The 12,969-nt window shown below is 42.9% G+C and overlaps 1 protein-coding gene and 1 long non-coding RNA gene across 2 annotated transcripts in view; one reads left to right on the top strand and one right to left on the bottom strand.

Annotated features, from left to right (window-relative positions):
- LOC139822050 (uncharacterized) overlaps positions 1-12,969 on the top strand; it is an 83,836-nt gene that overhangs the window by 57,421 nt on the left and 13,446 nt on the right. The window lies entirely within an intron of this gene.
- The window catches only part of LOC139822086 (probable G-protein coupled receptor B0563.6), a 38,339-nt gene that overhangs the window by 17,282 nt on the left and 8,088 nt on the right, over positions 1-12,969 (bottom strand). The window contains exons 2-3 of the mRNA XM_071793624.1: positions 5,676-5,854; positions 5,026-5,478 (exon numbers count right to left, since the gene is read on the bottom strand). Coding sequence (XP_071649725.1) covers positions 5,026-5,242 — 217 coding nt within the window. The 5' untranslated portion in view covers positions 5,243-5,478; positions 5,676-5,854. The remainder of the gene's footprint in view (positions 1-5,025; positions 5,479-5,675; positions 5,855-12,969) is intronic.

Here is a 12,969-nt window from a genome sequence, read left to right as displayed (position 1 = left end):
GTCGTTCCGTATACGATCAGCGGATGTTTTCCCCGCTGTTACGGGATGTAAAATCTATGGTGGAGCCCGAGACGCGAGTGGATTCCCTCTGAGTCGCGATAGTGACGTGGATGTAATCGAAGATTATCTTTCGACGAGGGCTTTTTGCGGTTTTTTCGGGGCACGCCTCGAATCTCCATACACCCGCGAATTCTTCGGAATTTTGATAGCCCACGATTCGCACTACTTTCGGGCTCAAAGGCACGTAGCCCGTTGCAACCTGCGTCGCGCATCTCCTTATCCTGTCTGCCTGTATCCTCGTCCTCGCGCGACGAACACGTCGCTATTTACATACGCGTCGGTGCCAATGCACGTATATGCGCGCGACGCTGCCGTGCACGGAGCGTAAAGACTCTCGTCTTTCTTTCCCCTCCTTCAACACGCCCGGGTGACGGCCGCCGCCGCCGCGCCGGTGCTCCACGCTCTGATATTTGACGCCGCCGGAATTTTGATGCTGCACTCCGGCCGCGCACAGGGATACGGACGCTAGTACATCACGCGCGCGTTCACTTATCTAACGGAATTGGCGCCGACTTATCCGGAATTCTAAAGACGACAGTGCAACACGTATGCGCATACGGATGACGCGAAAGCCATTATCTGTCATTTTGGTAGAATAGCGAAAATCGCTCCCTGCCCAATTTTCTGATATAGCGTTGATATATCCTATTTATCGCGCGATAAATCTCCGTGCAGGAAATGCCTCTGGCGAATTTCTGCAATTTTCGAAAGATTCTTATCCGACGGACGATCAACGCGTTTGATGAGTTTGCTCGAGGAAACGTTAGTCCTTAAATAAATAAAGATAAGAAAAATAAATGTAGCAACGTAAATAATTTATTTAGGATCTTCAACAATTTCTTTTGAAATTATTAATAAAAAGTTACTGTAATTAATAAAAGCACATTAGTAAAAGTTAGTAGCAATGTTAATGTTTTTTCAGCAAATAATTAGCGGAAATAGAAGTAATACAATGTAAATAAGAATGATTGACAGATGTCATTATTGATGGGAATGTTACGATAGTCAATAATTAGACATTTTTGTTCCTACTATTTTTATCTATAAATAAAATATTTTCCATCGTATACAGGAGGGTTCCATAAAATATACTTGCGTTCTATGTTCTTTATACAACAGTATAAGATAAACGATGAAAGACGAGTCGGATCTCGCGAGAGGCACGTCTCTTTGCGTATCTCCTTTGTGCGTAGGCGGATAATCTTGCGTATCTCCTTGCTTGGTAACAAGATCAAGGGTAGTAGTGGACCAGTGGAAACTCAAATTACACCAGCGAGAGGGAATGAGATTTCAGGATTTTATTCCACCATTCCTATACATGAAGTCGGATTGTATGCCACACATACAGAACGTCCCTTCTCGCGAGACATTTCTCACGTGAACATTTTATGTTTTCGCCACGTTAATATTTAACATTTCTTAAGATCGTTTATAAATTCTCTCCGACCGTTTCTATAATTATTTAATCGGCACGATTAGCTTGGGCCGTTATATAATAAAGTGCAACACTTACGAAAGCCTTGGTGCATTTCGATCATATAAAATATAACGCGTATCTATTACCTAACTCTAAGCGATTGTAATAGATGAAGTTATTCAGCGTGCGCTGCGAGCCAGTCGTAATTTGTGGCGACTGTCGTGCTATTTATGGAGCTCTCGAATGAGATTTCATTAGTTTGTTGTTCGCGAACTGCTAGTTAAATCATTAATCTTGATGAGCTTGATGGTGAAAGCAGATGAGAATTTTCACGGAAGAGTAACGTGTCGGCACACCTACTCCGGATACCAAGTTTCTTGATGGATACCGGGATCAAGGACGGTTGAGCCCGGCGTCGCGGAAGCTCGAAGGAAGGCGATTAAAGTCTGGATATAGATCGGCTATAGGGAATCCAGAGAGAGAGAGAGAGAGAGAGAGAGAGAGAGAGAGAGAGCTGTGCAAAGAAGCTCCGACTATGATGTGGAACAAGCAAGGTTGCACCATGATATCCTTCTCTATATGTCTCTCTCTCTCTCTCTCTCTCTCTCTCTCTCTCTCTATTTCGTCGACTTCTAATCCTCTAAATCCCCTTAAGACTGCGTTTCCAACGCGCGCGAGAAAACCGAGTGAATCGGAAATTTCGTGCAATCGCTTGTACTCGGACACTTCCTATCGGGATATTTCCACCGGATATCGATATCGAATCAGCAACATGTCAGCTGTAAGCGGCTGGATTCTCCATGGCGAATTTCGCGATATTTTTTGCCGAGAATTATCCAACCATTTTTGTCTTTTTTTTTATTATTTATACCTGATGTAGCACGACACACATGTGCGATCTTTTTTTATCCTCAGTGCGTCTGCATGTGTGAATTTTAAAGTTCATGTACACGTAAAGAAGTTTAGATTTACGGTAATCTAAAATGGATTTTTTAGAAAAAAAATTAGCTCGAGACCAGATTAAGCAAAATTGAGCACACGCGAGACAATGCTTCCGTGTTGCGAGCGCACTTCGGTAACGTAAACCACTTAGAGCCGGCTTTGCGCTCTTGCGGCGCGATCCTGTGGAGGGCTCCAGGCTGTCCGTATATTCCGCAGCTTTACAACTGCGGCTGCGGAGTTAAGTTAAGCGAAAGGAAGAAGCCTCATATACGCGGAGACGTGTTACGGCCGCGGCGCGCCGGGGTCTATAATCCTTAAGGAACTCGACTCGGCGATAAAGACACGGCTCGGGAACGTGCCGACCCACCGGGACGAGAATCGTGAATCCAGTTCCATTCGAAACGCAGCGCGCGCAACCCGGCGAAAATACCGAAATCGAATTGCCGAGTAATTTCCTCTCCAAATGCGCTTGGCCACGTTGCCCCGGTAACCGGCATGGACGTCGACGGCGCCGCAAAAACCGCCGAATCTTCTGTTCCGGGGACGGAAACTACGGAAGACAACTCGCCGCAGCGAACGTGCATGAAAGCATATAGCCGGACCCGACCGTCCGGAACCTCGTTGTTCTACTCCCCGAAAGCGACTGCGTTCTGTATGCGCGATATATCTCCGCCACTCTCCAAATTGAAAAATAAATTAACGGTTTTTCAGGTGCAACGTATTTTGTACGGTGTTTGTTTCAATTTTGACAGTGAAGTTTGTGTAGAAAGTAGAGACTTAAAATACATATTACGTGCATAAGAAAGTGTTCATTTTTAAAACGTGAATTTTTTTATATTTTGGAGTATATTTTATATTTTAACTTATCAAGTTATCTTTAACCAAAATAGAAAGAAGAAGAGATGGCTAGTATGGCTATTGAATAAGTCCAACCGATATGTAGATTTAATTGATATATGTTAAAATTAAATACCATTTCCAATTTACGTAGATGAATTTTTTTCTCCATTTCTTACGACTAATTAATTCGTCGATATCGATTGCTGTGGCAACAAGTTCAATGTCAATAGCACATATTGTCCTTCCTCGAAGTTTCTATAAATACACGAGACGATGAAAGGGCTATTAATAAGAGCGAAATGCGGCTAATGGTCGAAATCGTGGGCGGCGTTCAGCACAAATAATGGCGCGGCGCCAAAAAAGAGCCGGATCGTCGAGGGCGATATGTACGGTGGTTCGGGATCTCGGTTGGAGGCTCGGGCGGAAACAAACCGCTGATTACTTTGGCCTTGTGTCAAAACGCTGGTGGTGCTCTTTGCACCTCGTTACCGCAAGAAACCCGCGATCGTAGGATTTTTATTGGCATAATCGCAGCGCATCTCAATATATCTGAAATCACATCTTCACGCACAATAAACATGCTTCTTTGTAGTTAGCTCACTTGTGCGTCTAATCATCGACCGAGATCGAGAATTTCGTCGTTTATTTTCGACCTAACATGAAGTTCACTGCGCCAATTTAACACTTTAACTACCAATGTGAGTTAATTTTCACGAAAAATTCACGCGTATAATGTTGAATTTTCGAAGTTTCGGAAGTTACTTCCTAACAGCTGCTTTCAGGATGAGGCGCGAGCGAAAACTACTCCTGCGGATAAAATGTTTTCTGCCAAAACAGAGGAAGATTAAAATAAGAAAGGGTCTCCGCTCAAAATTTTTTTAAGTGAGTTTAGCGTTAAAAACGCGCGTAAATGATTGCCATTTAATTTATATTAGAAGAAAAGAAATTGCGTGCCTCGTTAGATTGTCAATGCATCCTTCGCGCGCTTGCGAAGATGAGGTTTCTCTCGGCCCTTGTACTTTAATGTATATACAATGATTTAATGTACAAAGGTATCTTTATCATTTCTTTCTTAAATGTTTTTCTTTAGATGTTCAGTTTTCCGTTTAAAATAATCGGTAGGTAATAATTGTGGATAATCGACGACCGACGTGCGCAAATACACGCGCCGCTAACGATGTTCTCTATACTGAAACATGCGCGCTCTTGAGCGTCCGATAATGCACCCCACTGAAAGTAATGCAATCGAGCTTCCAGTTCCGATATTACGTAAACATGGAATAATTCTATTGAAAGGTATTACACTGTTAACGGCGCCGCTTTCTCCTCCCCGTCGTCTCTTATTTCAATGCACCTATAACTCGCCCTTTTCTCTCGTCTAGAAAGATTATGTTAAGGCTACTTTCAGATCTACTTTTCGTTACTATATAAGCTCGTTTCTATCTCACCGCCGAGAAAATGCTTATCGCGACGTCGATAATTTTATTCTGTTTCCAATCTCGAAGAGATATGACTATGCTTTCGTGACAAATAAATACTATATTAATGCTACAAAGCGCCAGAGAAAGATTTTGCTTCAATTAATTGCGACTTTATATTAATATTGTAAGATAATATTAAATTATAAGTTTTAATTGTTATGCAACAGTTTAATAATGATCTGATTATTATCTGCGACAACATTCTCGACCTGGAAACATTTACCGAAACATAAAACTAGATTTTGCGAAGGAATAGATAGCAACAGATAGATTGATGATACTGACCTCTCATATAGATGTAAGCAGTGCCGCGCATATTTCTTCTCGTGAGGACGACGAGATTCAAGATATTTCCGATGATGCCGAGGCAACAAATGGCCGGCAACACGATACCGTAACTGACCCTTCTCAAAGTTGGCGTTCGAGGATCCTCCAGCATATCCAAGTCTTCCGGTAGCAGGCAGATATTCTGTATCTCGCTTATATTGAGCAGGTCCGTCATTTTGCCGCTCTCTCGCTTTTTTTCTCTCTCACTTCAGTATCTCTCACAATTCGCGATAAATTTCCCCGTTTCATCGCACACGCAGATCCATCTTGGAACTCATTTGTTCAGTCTCGCCATGCGTTCATCTCGCAACTTGCACTTAATCCGATCAGTAGAGAGAGAGACAGTAGATCGATCGCGTTTTTCCGGGATTTTCGAGCAAGATGGTGACTGGCGACAACGCTTCGTGCGAACTTAGGAACAAGATTAGCAAGTTAGAAACGAAACGCGTAAAATTGGAAACGCCTTTTTGTCGGGCAGGATTGTCAGATTGTCGCGATTCGACGGCACGAGTCGCAAGAGAGTGGGTTATCACATGCCGGTCGAGAGCGCGCGCATCCGTCAAAAATACACCTGTCGTGCAACAGGTGCGACAAGAGTTTCATTTTACCATGGTAGCGCCGTGAAGAGTCTGCAGGAAGTCTGAGCAAGTCCGCGCCGGCCCGAATAAGCGGCTTTACCACTTACGATATCCGCGGTTGCTTATTTCACCGAGGAATCCGAACGTGTTCTTCCTGACAATTTGTACGCCGCCATCGTCGTGCGGCAGCTGCGCCGTTCCACGCTATCCTGAAAACAAACAGGTCGTTCGTGTGTATTTCCGCAAATCCGATACATTCGCCACAGCGAGTATATTTATCCTCCTCGCGCTTCGAAGGATTTTAATCGAAGCAGCACACGCGCGTAAAGGCTGAAAAATGAATTGCGCAGTCTATTCCTGTTACACAATGATGCTTTATTATACGGATTAAATGGATTTTGTGCATATAGTAAATTTGAAAAGCTTGTCTAACTCGTCACGTATACCCTTTGCGAATTCCATGTTTCCAAGTCGGGAAAATGCGGAGTATGATAAGGAAATGAAATCGAACATCCCGTCGCAAAAAGGACACTAATGAATTCGCGCGGGCGTGATTTTTCGTAGCTCTGCCTTGCGGAGGAGCGACCAAGGAAGCGTCTCGTCGCAGGAAGGAAATCGTTACCGGTAGCGCAACGTGAGGATTTAGATTCAGAGGTCGACTCCTCCACTTCCAGATTTCGAGACTTCGCGGCTGAAGAAGCGCGACTGAATTTCAGATTCCGTACGAAAATGGATAGCACTTCCTGTCCCCTCACCACCAGCCTCCGCGACCACCGCCTTCTCGTAGGCAGCGCGCATCGGAATCACACCCCCGCAGCCGGTTTATATTCAAGACGCTTTCGGCGTTTCGCGTCTCGCCGCCAATTTCTTCCGTGGCGAGATATTTCCCTTTCCTAAAGAAGGAGGAACTTGTCGCGCAACTGTCGTCCGCAAAAACGAATATAATCCCCGCGTCTCTCGTCCTCGCGCAAATCAGAGTTCCACGGACGGAAACGCTTTGTGCAGTCTGTACGCGTTCTCTAATGCATCTGTCTATACATGTATATTTGCCGATCCGCCCGTCGGAACGAAATACCGAAGTGCACTTTGCACATTCACCGTGCATTTTTGCAAAGTTTGCGATCAAGACTTGAAGTTCGGCGATCGCGTTTCGCTTCGATGACGTTCCTGGCCTGATTCCCCGGGAACTTCACCCGCAAAAAGTATTCCCCCAAGTTTTCGGGCGACGCGAGTTGACCTCAAATCGATTTTCTACACCGGGAAACAAAATATTCGCTTCAATTTCTTATTCGCGTGTGATAGCTTTTTGCCGCAGCGTCATTCTCATTTTGTCTCTTTCGTCTAAATATTTGTATCGAGATATTCGGAGCATTGCGAAACGTGTCACGACAATGTTGCCATTGAACGCGAAGTGGATGCAATTATGTGACGGTATCGTTATCACACTGGCAATCGATCCTCGTGTCGGACAAGAAATATTTCCTTTTCTAAGTGCCAAGGCGGAAAGATAGCTGTCCGCAGCCTATTCTTTGCTTCCCCGTAGCAAACCGTGCCCGGCGTCTTGTAGAGCCCTTGAGGATCGTAAACGAAACTGTAAGGGAGTTGCTTTACTGTCGTACCGTAAATTAGTCTGCTGAGAATCAGAAAGATTGGACTCGCACGAAGCAATTAGGATTAGGAGCGATTTAAGAATTCCTCTAAGCATTCAGAGACTGAATCAAAGCAAACATCTTTAGTTTACAGTTATTTTATAAATTGGAATTCATTTATTATATCGTATTTTTCAAGTAAAGTCGTATTTTAGATATTATACAGTCTATTCGGATGTTTGAGATTTAATTTGCTCAATCTTTCAAGTTTCGGTATTTTACACATCATGGGGGTGAAGATAGAGAAATCTAAATATACAGTTGTAGAAAACAAAAAAAAAACCATAAAAACTTTGTTTAAAACATTTTGTTTCATATACCGTTTCGACGATAAAAGGAAATGCGCGTTTTTCACGACAATTTGCGTGTTTATTACGAATATCTGTCAGATAGAACGAACTAATTTGCAAAACTTTATTAGAGCTAACACGATTTGTTGCAAGAGGCATCTGGTGAGGTAGAAAACAATGATGTCAACTGGGATATTAAATGAAATAATTAGCCACCTGTCGTAATAAACGCAAGAATGGCAACTAGAACTCAGATCGTTCGAAACGCGCGGAGATTACTCGAGCTTCCGTGTATACCGGCGATCACCGGGATTAATCTGCGATTCCGACTTCGGGATAATGTCCTGTAAATCCGCGCGTTTTACGCTCTGCTTCGTAAACGTTTCACGACGCGAACACGCGCGTTCACCCCTCTAAGATCGTATAAGCTCAACAGCGCGCGTGTGCTTCCTGCCGTTTCACGGATAGCTTATCGATCACTTAACCGAGAGAGATATGTTAGCCTCGCCAACCCGGCGAACCTTTCACAACGTCCTTCTTCACCCCGCGATCGTGCAATCGCGACCGAGACGATGATCGCAACTTAATGGACTCTCCTTCTCGAGTACCTATAAGCTGTAAAATCGCGATCGGTAGACCGTCAAATTGCGCCCGGGGCTCAGAGTTGATGGAACAGGGCCGGACGATAGATGAGATCGCTTTCGAAACTTGCGGAAACGTGACGAAATTTTTAATAAGTAAATTACGAACGCGTTAACCTTTGAGATTTGCGCGAAACAGAAGCTGTGGAGTAATCAATGGGTTGATAGGATGAATTATTCCGCGCCAAAAAACCAATTTACACTGTATGATTGCTATTTGAATATTATTAACATAATTTTAGAGAAATATTTAAAAAAATTTATGATCTTGCGAAATCTGCATGATGAAAATTGCTAAAACTTATGCTTATGAGAGATGCTTGAAATTCTAATATCATGCTAGTAAAAATCACATCAATTTATTTATTATTATTATTTTTTTTTAAGTAAAAGTGCTTATGTCAGTTCTGTTACTTTAACGCTTAATGCAAATCAAGCTGTATAAAAAAACTAGCTAGAATTTTTAATAGTACTCCGGTATGTTTTTACTAGTAGAACAAAAATATACGTGTGCCCGTTTAAGGTTGAGAAGAGCGGCGCGTTTCCATAATCGAGTTGTTTGACGGAGAATCAAGAAAAAGTCGATGACGGGCGGAGAGAAAGAAAGAGCGAGAACTTTTTTGCGTGCTGATGAGATTGAGCGAGTCTGTGGCCTGACAAGCGTTTCGAGTTTCACCCTTGTAATCGCTTTCGCTCTCTATCCACGTTATTGCCAATCAAGTCAGAACGATCGTCGCGCCCAACTCGCAAAGATCGATATTGCTCCCGGTTATTGTCAACTGAAAGAAATCTGCCGTTCCTTTTTCGACGAATAAAGCATTTTTCATCCTAATTTACTTGCAAAACTGATCTCTTTGATTCATATTTTCATTCTTTTGATTCAATCGTGATAAATCTCGGTATTCTCGATCGCTTACGCGAGGACCAACCTTTCCCGTTTTGCCGAATTTATCCGCTCGATCGTTTACGATCTCGTGGATGGAAATTGTTCCTATGATGGTTATGATTGTCGCGTTCGTAATAATTGTATAAAAGCATCGGAGGATGCGCATGTGGGTGGTGCGTGGAGTACATCGCGTAGTGACGCGCACGATCGTTATACGCTAAAACATCGCAATTCGATCCGCGTTGCGTACACACGCGTCAGTTGTTGTCCGCGTGGCCGGTACGTGGATTGCAAAAATATTCCGACGATAAATCACGAGCTGTTCCGGTGAAACATCAGTTTGCGAGTCGAAGGGCTGGTTGTAAAAATAAAACCGAGTGCACTTTTTCTCATGAGAAGGTCTGAAGGTCTCTCTCGCGTAATTCAGTATACGATATCGTCTCCCGTCGATCGCGCGATTTTTTTCTTCAGATTTTTTTAACTTGGCTTAACTTTATTAATAATGTACAGCACTTCATATGTGAGAGAAAGAAAGTTAGGTACGAAATAACATGAAACTGTGATCGATATGATTTCGCACGATAGACACGTGTAAATGACACCTCGCAGCTTCTTTTTTTGTTTTCCTTCGCACTTTTTTCCTTTCTCTCTCTTTCATTTCTTCGTCGATTACGTTGCAAAGCCAGTGGTTATTACCTAAGTGTACCTAAGTTACCGAGTGTAGCGAAGGGATCAAGATGTGCACACTGAATTATTAGATCTTAACAAGCATCTCGAAATTCCAAAGAAGCTGCTTTCATTTATCGTCTGGATGACTTAGAAAAATACGAGAGACACGCGGAAATGCGGAAATCGACATTTGTGCACCAACGAATGTGTTAATATTTTGGCATAACATACAACGGGAAGCGTAAGAGGAAAAAGGGGGGCGTCGGCGGGAAGCAACCGCGTTGTGGAATTGACACGTGGCGCAAAAGTCCCGTAGGAAACTTTGCAATTTCCTCGACCACGTGCGCGAGCGTGTTTCGTGACGGGGTGACAAACTCCCGCAAGTTTTGCACCGAGGGAGCCTCTCTAGCCCCTTTTCTCGTTCGCCTCCTCCTCCTCGTGCCCTCCCTCAACCCATGCAGCAGCTGCGACTTAAAATACGCAACGACAAAGAAGGAAACTCGGGCATGCCAAGCATTATGCATTCGCCTTCCGCCGCGCCGGGGACGTCACTGAGCACCGCCTCCCGAATCGTCGGTGTGCATTATGGGGGGAGGGGAGGGCACGATGTGAGGGGCACAGGGGAATGAGCCGAGCCGATTTTACGCTTACAACGCGTCTTTGCGCCACTCGTTGGGTTAGCATAGGTTGCAACACTCTCTGCCGCTAGCGAGCTTCTCCGCGCGAAACTTTGCTCCATTTTTCTCTGCAAACTTCTCTCCTCGTACACTTCTCCTTTCCATGCTCTCTCGTAGAGGGTGTTTGATCTTAAACTCTCGGCGATTCAAAGTGATTTCAAAATAAGTGCCTCGATCCTACATATCCTATTTTTATCTTATCAAGTGATACTTGATGTTTAGAAAGTAATAAAAACATTTTACATTTTAACGGCAGCTTTAATTTGGTAAATGTAATGTTCAATTGCATGTAAATAATTATTTACATTATTTAACACGTTGACTACCATGATGATTATCATGACCAGAAATATCAAAATGACTAGCGTTATCAAAATTTTTTAAAATTGTAAGAAAAAATAAATACCATGGCATTTAATATAAAATTTTGAATGGCATGAATAGCTAGATAACAAAATATAAGTGCATAAGACTAGAATGTATTGAATGTAATTCTTATTTAGTCATATTGCACAGTATTTATATCATTCTACGTGATAATGAAAATTCTGCTGTGTGTGGCCTACATAGTAAGACATTACGAAACTCGCGAGACCAACAACGGGTTAGTTAAGAAATATGTGTGTGTTTGTGTGTATATTCAAAACACGCAGCTTATTGCAAATCTCTGGCTTTAGTCCGTTCAACTCTTATTTCCTTGTACCGTCATTACTTTCATACGGTCGTTTGAGGCGACATAAAGCTCATACTAGACCGAAGTTTATCGTGAGAAACTTGGCAAAGCCTGCTTATAACAAATCTGTCCACGCCGATGATAGCGCGTCCTCTCTCGCGCTGTTTCTTTCGGTGGAACGACCAGACAGGCGTCGCGGATAATTGAAAACTAAAAGCTTGGCTCCGATGTGATATGAATAAACCGCGACATCGCGTGTTACAAAAGATCGAGATTTATCTTCCGCTAGTTGAGGAACGATGTACCGGGGAGTCTCGAGGAAGGAAAATTTATCACGCAAGGTACGCGAGACGATGGAGAACGTGTGCGGATGAAATTTAATTTATTCCCGTGTATACATATATCGAAATGTCTGTTAATTACGATTATTTATTACTTTTCCTTTAGATTCTTGATTTTGGTACAACGCAGACGTTAACATTGAAGCTTTATTTTACATTAAGCCTTTTTTATTTCAAAATTTATTAAAACTTTTTTTATTTTATATCAAATACTTTCTCTCTTTTTCTCTCTCTCTCCCTTTCCCTGGAAAAACAAATTATCTAATCGTTATTTCCTTCAAACTGCCTGCTCTCTCGGGTGGTAATTAAACTTTACCACCGGTCGCGAAATTAGGTCGGCGCGGCTGGAATATGGGAAAAATATTTTAGCAGGTGCTTATCGAGCTATCGATAGCGTAATTAAAACCGATGTCAACGCATAAAGCGTCGCTCGTGCTCGTTTACTCAACAAATGGAAATAGGTTTACGCGAGAGGTAGGACCCTCGTAATCTCATAATCTCATCATCTCGTCATCGTTACATAATAATCGCCTTGCACGCACAGAGACGGAGCAATAGTCAAGAGGCTTAACCAGGTTAAATCGGGAATAACGATCCTTCGTCTCTTCTCTTTTTCCGGCGAAACGCGCTTTCACGACATGACTCTCTGCCACTCATTGATAACGATTGCGTTATCAATGTCGTAGATCGTTATATCCGTCAAGGGAATTCGAAAGAAGGGGAGGATACTTCCTGAATATATCGCGGACGCGAGTTTTCACGACAACGTTACCTGGCGAAAACTTGGCGATTTCATCGTACGTGCGACAGTCCCACTTTCTCGAGATGAGCGCGGAAGAGAGGGATGGACAGGGACGGGGCACTGGGTCTGACATGTGGAAATGGACGGCGCCGTATCACGCGTGATACTTTATACCGTGATGCTGGCGGGAGCGAAGAAAAGATTATGTCGCCCCGATAGTAACCGGGGATAACGGGATAACGAGATCTTCTTTTATATCAGACGCATCGTAAAATCTCTCCTCTGGCGCAGCAGAGTGTTCGAGCTTGCACGTCGATCAAATAATGATATCCTTTCTTCGCCTCTCTCGCCACCCGCCACCTTGTCGCTTTGTCAAAGGATCGCTTTCGATCTCGCGAGTAATGTAATGCGCGCCAAAGTAGCAGAGACAACGTACTTTCATTCGGTTGTACAGAATCCATCAGTGCGGTTGGATACTGTGTCGTACATTTTTTATTTAACATTTTGCTATAATAATGTCAATCCCTATAAATTCTTTTTTTTTTTTTTAGATTTTTTTAAACAGATTTACACTTGGTACTTTAGTATAATATATGCACTAATATGCCGATAACAAGTTGAATTTTAGTCATAATATAAATTTTATAATGTTTTAAAATTACTCTGAATATTGCGCCAAGATTCTTGAAACGTCTACTTGTATATCTCATAACGATTACTAACTCTTTAATTCTCATAGAGATCGCGACTTTCGGT

Source organism: Temnothorax longispinosus, chromosome 11, assembly GCF_030848805.1.
Source record: "Temnothorax longispinosus isolate EJ_2023e chromosome 11, Tlon_JGU_v1, whole genome shotgun sequence".
Classification (NCBI taxonomy): Eukaryota; Metazoa; Arthropoda; class Insecta; order Hymenoptera; family Formicidae; genus Temnothorax; species Temnothorax longispinosus.
This window is presented reverse-complemented; position numbering and strand designations above follow the sequence as displayed.